A 17,895-nucleotide genomic window follows, 5' to 3' on the forward strand; every position below is an offset into this window, starting at 1 on the left:
GTCTAATGATTAAGTGCAAGAGCACATGATTTTTTACTATGTCGTTGACGCGCGCATTACCCGGGCGTTGGTGGCATTAACAACCAATCGCAGCGCATGTGCTTACGCGCCCGCCTGCACATCCCTGCAAGTAGCACAGCCAGCCAACCAATCGCATCACAGTCCTCGCAGATTAATATATTTACAGGTTTAGCTGCACAGGGAGTATGTACGTGGAGTAGGCTAAATGAGAAGAAGGACCTGTCCCGTAGCCTTGATGGCAAAGACCATAAGATAGAGTAACTTTTTTTTAATGACAATGAAACGTTGATTTATTGATATCAAATACTTCCTATCCCTGAAGTTTGAACATATATCCTATGGCAAGGTGCTGTAATCAGTTTGGTGGATTTGTTTAAAAGAAAGCCGCTTTTGTCTTTGTTGTGCTACTGGTGAACAAGAAGAATATCTCCGCGCATCACTGTACTTCTCGAACTTTTTTTTTACCGCTACCATGAATTCTGACAAGGTAAGGGTTAACTCACTAGCATGAAGGAAATATTTGGGTTTCTGACGTCTCTGTGCGTTGCCGGCAGACCATGTGGGTCGTTATAGCGAAGTGTCGTCGTCCCGTTCACTCAGTAATTCTGTAGTGCCACAAGGGTTTTGCTGGAGAGTTACAAATATTGCTACTGTATGGCTAACATTATCTGTAAAACAAATGTGAAGTCGTAGCCTGCTTTAGCCTAACACTTAACCTTTATCAGAACCATGGGGTCTGTCTCTCAGACTCTCAACACAATTTACGTTACTTTGTTATACTTTTTTAAATACTTTTTAACTAATACGAGACTTTGATAGTCATTTGGTTACGTTTTGAAAGAGTGTCTTACGAGGAGGCTACTTTAAATTATAAGGAACTTGTTTTTGTATTGGCGACATGTGGTCTCAGGCAGTGTAGGTAAAACGTGGAAATGATGAGAAGTGTTTTTCGGTTTCTGTCGGAAATGGGTAGCCCTATCAGATAGTTTCAGTTTGTTGCCATCTTTTCAGTGTAGTTTCTCAAGTAGTCTAGCCTAGTGATATAATGACATGTCAACAACACAACAATTATATATCTGTTCTTTCAAAGCCCAAACCCTTTATAACTCGAATCCACAAGTCCTGGCACTATAAGTCATCAGATAGATTGACAGCTGTCTGATCACGAGCAAATCATCGGGGTTCCTAAGATTTTCATTTATGTAGGCGTACTAGGCCTACTCTACATGTATACATGCAACATTTTTAGATTTCAGCCATTCTATGTAGCCTATATAAACAGAAAAACACAAGTTGTTTTCATGATGGTTAGGCTAAATTACTCGGGAAGGACAACAGATTAGTCTCACCAAACCTGAATGATCACACTGTCAAGGCATGCTATTAATACTCACTCACACAGTCTTACTCACATAAAAAAAAATATCCACAAGCCTAAAACTACTAAAAGTACGAGTTCTAAAAACAAAAACTGTATTTTTGCACCTAATCCAGACATTCTTTTGGTGACCCATGTTCCCTTTTAAAAAAAGTAAAAGGTGTGGAGTTGGTCTGAAGTTGTCCATGTGGAGAGTGAACACATCTGTCCCTGTCTAAGATGCTCGGTTATACCCATTGATATGTCTCAGCTGTAGTTTCACCTATAAAGCTGCCTTTATGAATTATTGTTTACATTTCAGGACTTGCAAACTGAGCTCTTTGAGGACTTGCAAACTGAGCTTTTGGTTTATTTTTCCCCCTTTGCTTAAACTTTGCTTTGCTATAACCTTTGTTTTACAATATTCAGCAACAGTCCATGAATGTTATACAGAAAGACAACAAAATATAGACTAAAACAAACAAAAATATTCATAACAGCATGTATTTATTACAGGTTAATGTATACCATATGGTTATGATATAACAAGCATACAAAGCAATGGCTCACTGATATTGATTGTGGCAAAAGATAAGAGGGATAATTTAATACATTTTCAATTTCAATTTAATTTCACTTAAAAAGCGCCAAAACATGACACATGTCTCATGGCGCTTACGAGTGTTAAAACATTCAGAGAGAGCCCATGAGTAACAGGGGCGATGAAAAACTCCTAGAATTGGAGATACATATAGGAAGAAACTTCGAGCAGATCCACGACTCAAGGGCCTGACCCATCTGCCTAGGGTAGTTACAGGGCAGTAAGGTCTAAGTAGCCGTCCCTTAGCCAAGGGATGTGATTTGGTTTCTGTGGCCTCAGAGTTTCATGTCTTGCTGTGCCCGTAGTGAGGTGGCCATGCACTCCCTGACCTCTGCAGACCACTGTCATTGCTCCAGAGTACATGCACCTGGACTCACCTGAGCTGTCCTGTGAGAAAATGTTAACAATGAGACCAAATCATAAGTATGACTCATGGAATCATAGATCATTCATCTCAGCCGGGTGTTCACATGACCTATAGAGCTGCGTGTGTGTGTGTGTGTGTGTGTGTGTGTGTGTGTGTGTGTTTCTTGGTTTACAGTAGAGCTTAACGTATTGGTGAAAATATCTAATTGTGATTTTTCAGCCGATTGTGATTTGATTTGTGATATATCAAGGGCCACACCTGATAAGTTTGCATGTGTAATGCAGTACCTCTGATTGATGAGCATGTCACATAAGGATTAGCCTGGCTAGCGCCACCACTTCTCAATGAGACGTGGTCTGGGAACCAAACGTTCATTTTCTCGTATTTGAGAAAAATGCTCAGATCCGTTTATTGGGTGCCACGGATGTCTATCAAATGCGTCTGTGCATAGCTCATCATCGTCTTGCTTTCCCCCTTGTTCTGTAATTGGTCTCCTATCTCAGGCGAAAATTTGCTCCATGGTCTCCAGGCTGCCTTAGCAGCGTGAATCAAATCGCGCGCAAGGCAGCATGGGAACACCCAGGCTACATAAGGATGACATTAATTAAACAAATACATATGTGACACTAGTCGCTAGTTACACAATTAATTGCAGCATTTGTGATTTGCTATTTGCATTAGTTGAAATTGCGATTTCACTTCACTTTCGATTAGTCTTTCAGCCCGATTTTACAATATGTGTACAATGTATGTATATGTGCATTGCATGTGCATGTGTCTCTGTGTGTGCGTGCGTGTGTGCGTGCGTGTGTGTGTGTGTGTGTGTGTGTTGGGGTGGTATAGGCCTGAAAAGTATCATCAAGCAGGTTGGAACAAGATTAAAGCACTATTAAAAGGCCAATGATGTAACAGATGTAACGGCTTTAGAGATAAGATGATGTCTCGTGGATGTCTCGTGTTTACATTTATCTTGCAGATTGATTGCTGAGTTCATTCCATTTGGTGTTGACAAATTACAGGAGTTAGTGATTTGCTTGGACTGGTGTTGATGTTAATCGTTGATGTCATTTATTGTTTTTAGAGAGGTTATGTTCAAACGTACAAACCAATAGGTTCTAGGAAGGCTGTGTCATATCGTACTGTTGAAGTAAAGTCAGTAGTTTTTATCCCATCACAGTGTCTGACATTACCAGCCACCAACACTTTCCAAGTTACTACTATCCCATGGCATCTCTTTTCCACATTGCACATCAAAACATAGTCATTGAGAAACTCTCCAACCTGTTATGTAAAGGCTTAGTGTTTGCAGGCGAGTGGATTGGAGTGGGAATAACTAATGGCATCTTAGCCTTAAAGTCAGTGTACAGTACATGTACAGGTACAGATGCTCCCATTTACCTTTAACAAGATTACGCTCGCTGCACTCCAGGGTTCCTACACTCTCTCTTAATGGCAGTGCTTCAGCTGGCTTTGTCTTTTTCATGAGAGAGAGAGAGAGAGAGTCGGAGAGAAAAAGAGAGGGAGAGAAAGAGAGAGAGAGGGAGAGAGAGAGAGAGAGGCATGTTGGCCCATGTGTTGCAGTTGAGAGCATGCGTTCCTGCACTTTGGATAGCATGGAACCTCCTGTTTTCGTTTTGATCTGTAGTCCCCCCGCTGGACTGGACCCCTCGAAAGGAGGGTAGGGCAGACACAGTTTTCTGTGAATATCTCGAGAACCGTAGGGTTTAGAGGACCATTTTTTTTCTATGTTGATCTCAAAGGGCCATGTCAACCCATTCCATAACCACTCATTTCATGTATAGCGCCACCTAGTTAAACACAAAAAAGTAAAAATGAGGTGTTGTAATCGCAGGTATCTGTGACATAGTCAAAACTGCACGACATTGGAAGTGTAGGATCATTATGACACCCTCTGAATGCACGCCAAGTTTCGTGGAATTCCGTTCATGGGGGGCCACACAATAAATTAATTTATGTTACTATACACCAACTGGCCTGTAGGTGGCCGGAGACAGTTTTCTGTGAATATCTCGAGAACCGTAGGGCCTAGGAGGTCCACCTTTTTTTTGTATGTTGGTCTTAAGGGGGCATGTCAACCTATCCCATTACCACTTATTTCATGTATAGCGCCACCTAGTTAAAAATTAAAAAGCAAAACATTAGGTGTTTTCATCACAATATCTCTGGCTGACATGGTCAAAACTGCACAAAATTGAAAGTGTAGGATCATTATGACACCCTCCGAATGCATGCCAAGTTTCGTGAACTTTCGTTCATGGGGGGCCTTACAATAAAATAATTTATGTGTACATTTAGTGACCGTACACCAACAAGGATTCCCGGGACACTGAAAGACCGGGGTACACGAAACTTGGTGGGCATGTAACCCCACATGGATAGCATGGAACCATCGCTTTTCGTTTTGATCTGTAGCCCCCCCGCTGGACTGGACCCCCCGAAAGGAGGGTAGAGCAGACACAGTTTTCTGTGAATATCTTGAGAACCGTAGGGCCTAGGATGACCAATGTTTTGCATATGTTTGCCTCCAGGGGTCATATAAACCCATTCCATATGCACACATGTGCATAAACAGATACACACGCACACACATACATTCACAGTAATCCTACGTATGACACATACTCACACAGTAGACATATATATGCATGCATGCACATGCACACACACAGGCACATAAACAGGCAAACACACACATGCATGCACACACACCCACCCACACACCCACACCCACATAAACATAAACATGTACAAGCACACATGCACACAATTCAAGAATTTCTCAGAATTATGAACAGGCAAGATGGGGGTGGGGTTGTATAAAATGTATATTACAGTACATGTGAAATCTATGAACTAATCATGTTTTGGTACTTGTTGTCTAGCAGATACCAGTGAGAATTGAGTGTGCATAATGTAATTCAGTGAGACAGTTAGAATCATATATGCCTTTCAACGTGACTTATTTTTATGGAAAACATGTGCTGGACTGGGCGGCGGTCATATTTTGTCCCGCTCTGCGGTACATCTAGTTGTTTTTGTTTTTCTAATGTGCAAAGTAGCTTACTTGTAGCTCTTGAAGAGAAAGGCATTCTTACCTTGTTGCCAGTATGGTCTGGTGTAGTATTACCAAAGCTTTTTCTGCATAACCAGTCCTATTCTTGTACTGTGTATGCATCAAGACTTTGCATAGAACATAGAACACAGCTTTAGATAGATGTAAATCAAGGTTAGCCATATCAGTGGAATGCACTCGTGCAGTGGTGAAGTCATTGTAATCTATGACTTGATAAGTAAGACAAACAGATGTCAAATGCAGTTGCAATCTATGTCAAGATGTAATCAATAACAAGATATGTAAGAAAAAACAGTCTGTGACATGTTTATTGGCTATAGTCTATACAATAGAGAGTCACACCTGAGGATAAGCCAAAAGGTCCCTAGACAGTGCCTACTGAATTCTAATCATTCAAGGATAAACAATGGATACACTGCATACAGACCAGACACACACAGGGTACACATGGGTACAAAAATCACAAATGACCATAAGAAGTACACAGTATGTACCTTTACAGAAATGATTCTGATTCACAACACTTTCACTGTGGATGACATCCTACCGATTACTAATCAGCTGGAGTTTGTTGTGGAAGTGCTTTTTCAGTGTGTTTTTATTTATGTTGGTTCTGTTGTTGTTTTGCATTGCAGCAGGTGACGTTCCAGCTGATGCTGGCCGTGGGGACGGCTGTCATTGGCTCCTTGCAGTTTGGTTACAACACTGGAGTCATCAATGCCCCTCAGAAGGTGAGTAAGCACACACACACACACACACACACTCTGTCTCCCAAACCCTCAAATACGTACACACACAGAGACAGAGACACACTCACTCACACACACACACACACACACACACACACACACACACACACACACACACACACACACATCATACACTCTCAAACACACACACACACATACAGACAAACACACACACACACACACATGCACACACACACACACACACACACACACACACACACACACACACACACACACACACACATACCCACACACATACATACACACTCATACACTCACACACACATCCAGCGGTGAGATGCTGCAACTAGGAAGTGGAGGTGTGTGTGTGTGTGTGTGTGTGTGTGTGTGTGTGTGTGTGTGTGTGTGTGGAGGGGTCTATATTTATTGTGCAGATGCTGGACTCCATCCAAACAGCAGCAGCCTCCTGTCTAGTAGCAGCCCAGTGGCGTAGTTATCAGCTCAAGAGCCACTCCATGACTAAGAATAGAGACGCACGTCTGTCACACACACCACCTACTAGAAGGTCCTGAGCTGCCTGTCCACCACAAAGCGTCCTTTTTTTCCACCCCATAAAAGGCCAGTTCGGAATCCTTGCTGCCAAGCACTCAGCCGACATCACAAGCCCCTGTATTCACTACTCATCATGCACTGCATCACTTTTATAGGGTTTTTAGTCTGATGAAGAGCCAGGACGCAGCACCGTAAATATGATCAGGACGTGTGCTGGTCCCTAATAGAACATAGAACACACACTCTCTGTGATTAGTAGAGTACACTGCAGCTGGACGGCTACTGTAGGACGGTCTGGTGTTTGTTATGCTTTGAGCGTCTGTCTCCTTGACGTGACTCAGCATTTGGAGCCGCATGACTCAGCTGGTTAGAGGTGAAACCCAGCGGCGTGGTGTGGCGTGGTGTGGCGTGGTGCAGTGTGGTGCAGGGCGGGGTGGCACAGTGTGGCGCACGGGGAACTAGCGGCCTGGAGGTTGGCCGTTCTGTAAGGGGATAAGGAGAGGAGATGAGAAGGTGCTGTAAGATAAGGCGCCGGTGAGGACGACCAACACAACACAACCCGACCCAGCCCAACCCAGAGCTCCGCTGCAAATAGGGACATGCAGATTAGGGCTAATGTTGGCTCAAGGTGCTCTAAACAGGGTGCTCTCTTGGCAGTCGCCACCATGTACTGACAAGTGGACTGTGAAAGACTAACTTTTGAAATGAGAGAACTGAGAGAGGTGGCAAGGTCAGGAGAGTGCCAAAGCAGGTCATGTAGCAAAATTATGAGTGAGCACTTTTTTTTGTCCACATTGGATTTTAAGCTCTGTGAATGTCTTGTCTAGAGAGCATAGCTTTCATAAATTAATGCTGTGGGAAAATTAGAACCCTCTAAATGCAATCACAACCACTTGTTTAGTGCATATATTTTAAAGCTTTACATTTTAATGTATAGCTGCATACATGTGTATGATAACAATAACAAGATTAGGTGAAGAGTGAGCATTGGGACCAAGTGTGTCCTGTTGGAAATGGGCTTACTGTCATACGTCAGTGTTTGGGCTTACTGTCATACGTCAGTGTTTGTTTGTCAACACTGCAGGCAGGCCACATGGATACAGTTGGCTCTTGTGGTGTCAGACGCCCTCTGCTGGATGTTTTTGACATGGCAGTGTCGTTGATAAAGGGGCTCCTGAAGTCATTTGAGGGATACTGTTGGTGAAAAAAACATAAAAACATTTAACAACAACATGTTAAATAGAGAAAAAAAGCTTTAATGCATTTACTTGCAATAGTCAGTGTTTCTTTTAACTTAAAATTATTACATTTACTATGCTTTTTTTGCTTTTTCACAACACCTCACCTTAACTCAATAAGCCTGTGAAGATTGATTGATTGTCTGACCCATTTCCACCTCTGTCTCTCCACATCTCCTCGTAGATCATTGAGAGTTTCCTCAATGACACGTACGTCGGCAGGTACACAGTGGCCATCCCCACAACCACCCTCACCACCCTCTGGTCCGTATCGGTGGCCATCTTCTCCGTCGGCGGCATCGTGGGTTCCTTCTCCGTGGGACTGTTCGTCAACCGCCTGGGCAGGTAGGCAAACAAAGGCTCCACACGATTGCCATGTTATGAAAGACTTTCCAAAATAAGAGTGCTACCTCTGCCAGTGACCTGTGGTTCTCTACTAAGCCTGTGTCTATATCTGTATATATGTGCCAGTATCCGTGCCCATTATCTGTTTACCTAGCATTGCTTAACACCTATTCTGGCCTATTGTCTAATTTTATCTCTCAAATTTCCTGTTAGAACTGTGGCATATCTAATACCTACAGTAGCATGTCAGCCAAATAATTTCCTTCAGTTTCTAAGCAAAGTTAATAAGTGAATAAGTGAATAGCTCATTCGGTAATAGGTAATAATGTGTAGTGGCCATACTAATATCTTAATTAAAGCTCATTTGATTCGTTGTGTAATATGTGATGCGATCTGGGAAAACCCTTCACATGGTGCAATTTTACCATCCTAGCAACATCCCAGATTTTGGGAGGATGGTATCCAGGAGTTTGCTAGGGGAACGTGTCCAGAATGTTGCCAGGATGGTATCAGAATCTTCAGAAATTCAGGTATCAGAAATTTCACCAGAGAGGGTTGAAATGGAGCCAAAATCAAGGATTTTTGAGTGCACCATCACCATGTGAAGGGTTTTCCTAGATCGCATCACATGTGCTTGTGCACTTAGCACCATGGGACTTTACCAAGTTCAGAGACTATTCACATGAAGAGAGAGTGTTCTAACTCCCCCCGTTTTCTGACCGCAGGAGGAACTCCATGCTCATTGCCAACATCCTGGCCTTCGTCTCCGCTGCCTTCATGGGCTTCTCCAAGCTGGCCGCCTCGTGGGAGATGCTCATCATCGGCCGCTTCATCGTGGGGCTCTACTCTGGCCTCTCCACGGGCTTCGTGCCCATGTACGTGGGCGAGATCGCCCCCACTGACCTCCGGGGGGCACTGGGCACGCTGCATCAGCTCGGCGTTGTCATTGGCATCCTCGTGGCACAGGTGTGTGTGTTAAAGGATTAGTTAGTGTTTTTTTTTTTCTTTTGTATTTATTTCAGTTTTATTTGTTTACTTTTCAATGAGAGACCTCATGGGTAATAACAGACGCACAAATACAAATAATGATGCATGAATGAGCATTCAGTGCACACACACACACACACACACACACACACACACACACACACACACGCATGCACAGAAGCATTCACTGCACAAATATACACACAAACAACATCTATTCTCTGCTCTGACCAGAACCCGTACAGTATAAGGCCGATGGTGTAGCTCATATCCCCTCTCTCACCACATGTGTGTTGGCGCTGTGCTGAACGCAGATCTTTGGGATTGAGTCCATCCTGGGCAATGCCACGCTGTGGCCCTTCCTGCTGAGCTTCACCTTCATCCCCGCCCTGCTGCAGTGCATTCTGCTGCCCTTCTGCCCCGAGAGCCCGCGCTTCCTGCTCATCAACCAGAACGAGGAGGGCAAGGCCCAGGACGGTGAGGGACACACACCCACACGCAGACTCAACTGAAAACACAGTGTTTTTTTTATTTCAAATATCATATATTTGTTACTATTATAATGTCTTGTTTTAAGACATAGGGAGATGCAGAAATGTCCTAATGATATAACCTGTCCAGTGCTCAGTGTAAGCAACAAAATGGCAGTTACTTACATATTTCTCATTTTTCATGTCACTATGATATTAATATTTCATTATGAATATGAATATTGCATTTCATTACAAATATCAACCTTCATTTACATTTTGGACATTATTAGCCATTATTCTTAAATAATTGTGTAATATAAACCATTCAGTGTTTGCATTATTTATTACCTTTGAGAATTTGTCCTGTTTAGTTTTTATTGAATTGTTATGAAGACTGATTGTATGTTATGACACCCCCCCCCATACACACACATAAACACACACACACACACACACACACACACACACACACAGTTCTGCGTAAGCTGCGAGGGACGGACGATGTGAACACAGACATGCAGGAGATGCGTGAGGAAAGCAGGCAGATGATGCGGGAGAAGAAGGTGACCATCCTGGAGCTGTTTCGCTCGCCGCTCTACCGCCAGCCGCTCCTCATCGCCGTCATGCTCCAGCTCTCACAGCAGCTGTCCGGGATCAACGCTGTGAGTGGCGCCTTCACACCTACACACACACACACACACACACACAGACACACACACACACACACACACACACACATACACACGCACACACACACACACACACACACACACATACACATACACATACACATACACATACACATACACATACACATACACATACACACACACACACACACACATACATACACACACACACACACACACACACACACACACACACACACACGCGCATACACACGCACACACACACGCGCATACACACGCACACACACACACACACCAGGGCTCCAGAGTGCGACCAATTTGGTCGCAAATGCGACCAAAATTGTTAAGGGTGCGACTAAAATTTTTCCTGGGTCGCACTGGTGCACCTAATGTCATAAGGTTGAGCGCATAGACTTTCCTCGCATCTGCTGTCTCTCCACGAACTAAGCGTTTGTTCTCCTTTGACTAGTGGTGTACCAATACGGCAAAGGTATCACAATACCCTGAAATTAGAAACCTCACAATACCTAATTGTATTATATCGATATAGCCTACTTTTAAGAATGACAGTCGTGTGCTTCCCGTAGCCTATGTGTCTTTTCTCCTCACACGCACGCAGCTATGCAGCTGTCGTGATCCGAGCGAGTAGCGATGTTGATTTGCTGACTTGCACCTCTCAAGTTTGTGTTGCTAACCTACCTAGGCTATGGAATTTTCATTTAGGCCTACTGTCAGAGTTTTCCGAAATAAGCTACGCAACCTATTGGCAAACTTTTACATCTTGAGAGAGTTCCTTCTAGGTAACTGTTAGCTCACGCGTCATGTCATCATTAATGTAGTGATGATTTCAACAAAATCATAGATATTAACATTGCAAGACACTTATCTCTTTTATGATCCCATAAATATTTTCTTTGACTTTAGTTTTTTTGAACATTTATTTTATCAAATGACATAGAAAACATAATGAATTGCATCCATTTATCCTTGGACGATGTGCGACTATTTTCCTCTAGCCTAAAACCATGAGAATGAAATCTAATTACTTTGACGTTCTTTTTAAAGTGACAGGCACTCAATTAGACCTACACCACCACTATAATAACATTGAAGACAACTGTAATAGTTTAAAAAAATCAATATGAAGTATTCAAATTACTAAATATTTTTAGCTTTTAGTAATTATGCAGATCATACAATACTATACATTATTAACAAAATATATAACGTTTATGAATTCCAAAATATGAAATAGAAACATATGACAAGCCATCATTTTCCATGTGTGTGTGGAGGGTCGAGCAGAGACTAGGATCGCCACTGATGTGAATGATCACAGTATTCAATATTACTGATGTCGTCAAAGTGGTGGAGGCTCCAAATCAAATGAATACTTTCATTCCTGGTCCATGCTCTGACAACAGCTCAGACACGGAATGTATATGGAGAGCAATAAAAAGGGGACCTTGAAAAATTTGGGTGCACATAAATGTTGTGCTGGTGCACCTAAATAAAAAAGTTAGGCGCACGAGTGCAACCAATGCAAAATGTTAGTCTGGACCCCTGCACACACACACACACACGCATATACACACACATATCCTCACACACATGCATACTTACATAAGGATGCATACTCTCTCTCTCTCTCTCTCTCTCTTTCTCACACACACACACATATGCATAGACACATACTGACATGCACATATACTGTATAAGCACATGCATACACACATTCACAAAGTTTGTACACACACACACACTCACACATGTGCATGCACACACAGAAACACACACACACACACACACACACACACACACACACATGCACACGCACACAATCACACATACATGCATGAATTTTCCAAGCATCATCATGCTTCAGCACTACCAAGGGCTTGCAGGCATCAGTGCCTTGAATGGTCAATCAGTAACTGTGCAAATACACTCACAGAACACATTCAGCTCAAGGATACACATCCAGTCTACAGACAGTTTTGAACATAAACACATTCACTGACAATCATACTCTTACACATGCCCACAAGCATATACGTACAGACATGTAATAACACACATGCAAATATGCCGTTCATTTCTCCTTGTCTGTTTGCCAGGTGTTCTACTACTCCACAGCCATCTTTGAGAAGGCAGGAGTGAAGCAGCCAGTCTATGCCACCATCGGTGCCGGGGTGGTGAACACAGCCTTTACTGTGGTTTCGGTACGTGTCTCTCAGACTCGGATGTGCAACCTCAGAATGCAGAAGGTTTTGTGTAGGAAAAGTGTGGTGAACTGTATGAATGCTGATTTCCTATTGTTTGACAGACTGTACTGAGTTGCATTCATGTCTGATCTGTATTGTCTGATCTTGTTGTCACCTCTGCCATTTTTCCCTCCTTTGATTTCTTCTCCTCCATCATCAATCCTTCTGTTCTCCACTCATATACATTCTTTTCATCTCTGCCTCTCCCTCGGTGGTCCTCTCCTGTACTTTTTCTTGTCCTTCTATTGTCCTCTCTCCTCCTCCTTTCTTCATGTGTTGTTCTTTCTCCCTTGTACTTTTAACTCATCTCCTCTTCTTTTTTTGTGTACTACTCTCCTCTCTCCTCACCTTTCTCTTGTTTTTTTCACCTCCTACTCTTCCTCCTCCTCTCCTCCTCTCTCTTGTTTTTTCCTACTCCTCCTCCACTTTCTCCTCTCCTCATGTTTTTTTTCCTACTCCTCCTCCTCTCTTCTCTCCTTCTCTCTCCTCTCTTGTTTTTTCCTACTCCTCCTCCTTTCTCCTCTCCTCTTCTCCTCTCTCTTGTTTTTTCCTACTCCTCCTCCTTTCTCCTCTCCTCTTCTCCTCTCTCTTGTTTTTTCCTCCTCCTCCTCCTCTTCTCTCCTTCTTTCTCCTCACCTCTTCTCCTCTCTCTTGTTTTTTCCTCCTCCTCCTCCTCTTCTCTCCTTCTTTCTCCTCACCTCTCTCTTGTTTTTTCCTCCTCCTCCTCCTCTTCTCTCCTTCTTTCTCCTCACCTCTCTTTTGTTTTTTCCTCCTCCTCCTCCTCTTCTCTCCTTCTTTCTCCTCACCTCTCTCTTGTTTGTCCTCCTCCTCCTCCTCTCCGTGCTCCCTGTTCTTCCCTCTCCTCCTCTCTCCTGCAGCTGTTTGTGGTGGAGCGTGCCGGCCGCAGGACGCTGCACCTGACCGGCCTGATGGGGATGGCCGTGTCCGCCGTGCTCATGACCGTCGCCATGGCGCTGCTGGTGGGTGTGCTGTGCTGTGTGCTAGGCTTGTTTACGCTCCCCTCATCCCATCCCACGGCGGCAGCCATTACGGCTCATGAAGGGCCACTTGTGATGATTAGTCAAGCACAGAGTTGGTGTTTTCCCAGTGATCTACACAGAAACTGTTGTGCTGTGCATGCCTCTCTGATCTCAATTAGGTTGGCAGCACTGGGTCGAGCATTTTTTGATTGCCTAACTGTTTAATTGAGTGTGTTATAGTAGGCCGAGGCCTCACACATAGAGTGAGTGTTGTTGGTCCCTGAACAGTATTGAGCTTACCATACAACAAAAGCTTTATATTTTTCAATATTCTATTTTTTTTTTTATCTGATATTGTTAACATTTGGCAATGCTTACTGTGTTGTTACACAGTGCATTTCATCTCAATGTGTAAAGAACTAAATCCATGTTAACGGCAAAAAATTATACAATATTCTGAAAATAATTGTCATTAATCTGTTATAGTGATTCTAGGACTGATTCTCTTGTCTGCTGTCCACAGGAGAAACTAAAGTGGATGTCGTATGTCAGTATCATCGCCATCTTTGCCTTCGTGGCGTTCTTTGAGATCGGGCCCGGTCCCATCCCCTGGTTCATCGTGGCCGAGCTCTTCAGCCAGGGCCCCCGCCCGTCAGCCTTCGCTGTGGCCGGCTTCTCCAACTGGTCAGCTAACTTCATTGTGGGCATGTGCTTCCAGTATGTAGCGGTAAGTGGATTTCAGATACTTTAATTTCTCTGTTACCTTAAAACTAAAAAAACTCAAAATGGAACAGTGGCGAGGTCAACTATCTGAATCTGAACAAGCAAAGTACAAGTACTGATGATTGCGTGGCCTTAATGGACTGTAATGGCAGTGGCAAGGTCATGCATTACATTTCCACTAAGCTCAAGTACTGATAAAATGGATTCCCTTTTGTATTGAAATTGTGTTTAAAAGCCCCATCTGGGTCACTAAATGCAGATGATGTGCATAGATGTACACTGGTCAGAGGTTAGTGTCTATTTTATAGACCCTTTCAACTGCATAAACAAACAGGTGCGTTCCTAAGGCATTTCCGGTGGCACAGAAAACAACATTAAGCTAATGGTAACTTGGGAACAAACAAAATGAAAATAAATGAGAAAACATTTTGTAGAGCATTATGCTAAAGTCCGATTCATTTTAACTTCAAAGTATCTGCGTTGGTTTTGAATGTTTCAACCGGAAACCCTCTAGGAACAGATTGAAAGGGTCTATAAATCTGTTTGGATAAAACACAAAGTAATGTAATGTACTGCATATACTGTACTGTACAGTAGTTTCCTGTGTATTAGCCGCATTGTGTATAAACCGCAGGTCAGTGTTTTATTGCAAGTTAAAAAAACAAAACCATATTAATACCATATTAACTGCCCCCTTGTATTAACCTCATAGCTGAAGAAATTTTGCAAAATCAATGTATAAACCTCGGCTAATATTTGGATAATGTATGTATGTATATCTCTTTTTATACATAGTATTTATTTTGTAAATATTTACATTTCTCCGTGTCTCTGTAGAACCTTTGTGGGCCGTACGTCTTCATCATCTTCACTGTGCTGCTCCTCGGCTTCTTCGTCTTCACCTACTTCAAGGTGCCTGAGACCAAGGGCCGCACGTTCGACGAGATCGCCGCCGGCTTCCGCCAGTCGTCCGGCCGCGACAAGTACGGCGCCGAAGACTTCAACAGCCTGGGCGCTGACTCCCAGTTCTGAGGGCGCACCTCAAGGTGGGGTTTGGGAGGTGTTTAGGGTGGGTGGCTGGTCGGTGGTATTTCTGCTGCCATCGCTAAACACCTGACCTGATCCACCCCACTACACCCCACAGCCCTCTGCCCCCCCCCCCACCCCCCACCCCCACCGACCAGACCACTGCTCACATAACCACGATGAATAGAGACTACAGTATTTTAAAACATGTAGAGGACACTATCTAGCCTCGCCGGCTGGACTGAAGCAGTGTGTATCTCTCTGATGCGGAGGCGAGGGACTTCAGAGAGAGGATGCAGACACAACACGTAGCACATGCTTCAGGCTAAGGGAACTGTGGGGGGAGGTCTCAGTGTCTTCCTTTCATGAAGGGATGGCTTGTTTTTTTTTTTTTTTCGTTTTTTTGGGTTGTGTATTTTTGTCTGTCTGAACTCTTTCAGCACAGGAGTGTCTGTACCGACATTGTATTTATGCACTAGTGTAGTCTATTCTCTGGTCCAATATATTTCACTCAGCAGTGTTTTTTATAAGAGGTAACCGTGCTGAAAATAGCTACTGATATATTTATACTCATGTTATAAGTGACTACCAGTGCAGGTAGTGATAAGTATCAGGGTATTTTATTTTATTTGAAAAATATTTCAATGGTGTTGTTACATATCAGTCATAACGGTGTCCATATTAGAAATTATATTAATGTTTTATTTATATCAAGTCTGTAGAGAAATCTCCAGACCCACAGTCTTCATTATATTTTGTAACATTTTGAGGGTTAATACTTGTTTATTTGACACATACTTACATGCTGTTTTTTCCAGGAAGATATTTACATGTTATTAATCATGAACAATTTGTGTTTTATTTTTATTTTTTGTTTCAGAAATCATTATGTTTACTTTATCCCCAGCTGAGAGAGAATGAGAGATAAAATGAATGATAGTATGAATTCATCATTTTGGGGATTGCTGATAAGCTAACTGATATGTCACCTCCCCTAAACACTGGACAGAAATGGCACATGTTAGCATTTATTCTCATACACATCTAATGCGCCGTAACTTGTGCAATGATAAGCAGTGATACATACTAATTAGTATAGATGCAAATAAATCAACAATACTGACTAATGAATATGAAAACAGCAAAGTTGTCAAAGAGGAAACAATGAACTCTGCAAATAATAGAGGTAATCATCATCTTTTGCACACAGCCCTTTTGTGTGTAGCAATTGTCAGGTGTATCACCAGAAACGGACCAAGATGACTGTAAACTTTATTGTGTCTCTTTTCCCCTGTCCTAGTCATTTCACACATTTACTCTCAATACTGTATACAAAGCCTAATATATTGGTCATATGGTCATATCCTTTCCAACTATATGTAAAGCTCATATTTAAAATATTAATGATTTATTTATTGACTTGAACATTTTTACAATTCCGTCACTAACCAATTTGGGCATGTACGTGTGCTGAGCGATTGTGTATGTCTGTATTTGTGTGAGTGTCTGTGTGTGTGTGTGTGTGCGCGTGTGTGTGTGTGTTTGTGTGTGTGCGTGAATGTATGTGTGTGTGTGTATTTTTGTTGTTTGTCCCTCTGTGATCTCCATCTGCTTCTAGAACTGTTAATGTGGTGGATCTATCACTGAGAAAGAGTATAGTATAGCAGCCCCCACTCCAAGCACTGTGAAAGAAATACTGTTGAAATGCTGCTAGACATCTCTGGCTGTTATTACATGAAGATCCAAGTAGTGTTGCCCTTGCTGCCTGATCATTGCATCTGATTCATCATTGCAAGAAGAAATCATGAATACATTACTGTGTATGAAGTATTGAGAAGAATTGAATGGAGACATGAAAATGAAGTTGGGGGGTTGTATTTGAAAAAGGGTTGTGGGAGGAAATTATTTTTTGATCCTGTAAAACAAATGTGCCAAGACATGTTACTGTCCTGACAGTTATCATTATTTTGTAAGTAAATGTAATATACATAGTAATAACATTAAATAAAAACAAGTATGTACAAATGTGGATGTTGGCATGTGGATTTGTGACCTTCAGCTTATTCTTTTTTATCCTTATTTATTATTTATTCATGGTTAATTTGATATGGACAGATACATTGTACATAGACAAACAGCTATCTGAAGCAAGTATCATTGTGCTTATAGCCAAAGCAAAATTGCAACACTTATCCCTAGAAGGGCTTTTATGAAATCATCTATTTTTATGTATTTATTTATTGATTGATAGTTTATTCAAAATATTTGAGTAAGTGTTTGGATGTTTGTTTGTCTAAGGCAATAATATTTACCACCAAGAGAGTGCAGCATTTGACTTTGAACTGGAGTTTATTTGTGTGCACTTTTGTCTTTGTGTAGTATCAACCCCATGAGGATAGGGAAGAAGACCTACCCTTTGCCACTGACAATAGATTTTTCAAGCTCTTCAAAAGTCTCTAATACCGTATTGTACATAGTAATCTGACCTCAAACACGCCAGATAGTAG

At 42.4% G+C, this 17,895-nt stretch overlaps 1 protein-coding gene across 1 annotated transcript; it reads left to right on the forward strand.

The window, feature by feature from the left end:
- The first annotated feature begins 260 nt into the window (after positions 1-260).
- Positions 261-15,473, forward strand: LOC143114754 (solute carrier family 2, facilitated glucose transporter member 1-like). The gene is made up of 10 exons (XM_076276496.1): positions 261-508; positions 6,076-6,171; positions 8,125-8,285; positions 9,011-9,251; positions 9,587-9,749; positions 10,220-10,407; positions 12,513-12,617; positions 13,538-13,639; positions 14,163-14,366; positions 15,200-15,473. The coding sequence occupies exons 1-10, from the start codon at positions 494-496 to the stop codon at positions 15,392-15,394; spliced, it is 1,470 nt and encodes a 489-aa protein (XP_076132611.1). The 5' UTR covers positions 261-493; the 3' UTR covers positions 15,395-15,473.
- The last annotated feature ends 2,422 nt before the right edge of the window (positions 15,474-17,895 follow it).

This window comes from Alosa pseudoharengus, unplaced genomic scaffold (genome assembly GCF_046254945.1).
Source record: "Alosa pseudoharengus isolate Yale_2024_CS ecotype anadromous, Long Island Sound unplaced genomic scaffold, YU_APseudo_1.1 YU_APseudo_1.1_scf_9, whole genome shotgun sequence".
Lineage (NCBI taxonomy): Eukaryota > Metazoa > Chordata > Actinopteri > Clupeiformes > Clupeidae > Alosa > Alosa pseudoharengus.

Coding starts and splice junctions, on each gene's coding strand:
- LOC143114754 (XM_076276496.1), top strand. Junction 9,252..9,586: donor TTGGCATCCTCGTGGCACAG/GTGTGTGTGTTA, acceptor TGCTGAACGCAG/ATCTTTGGGATTGAGTCCAT. Junction 10,408..12,512: donor AGCTGTCCGGGATCAACGCT/GTGAGTGGCGCC, acceptor TCTGTTTGCCAG/GTGTTCTACTACTCCACAGC.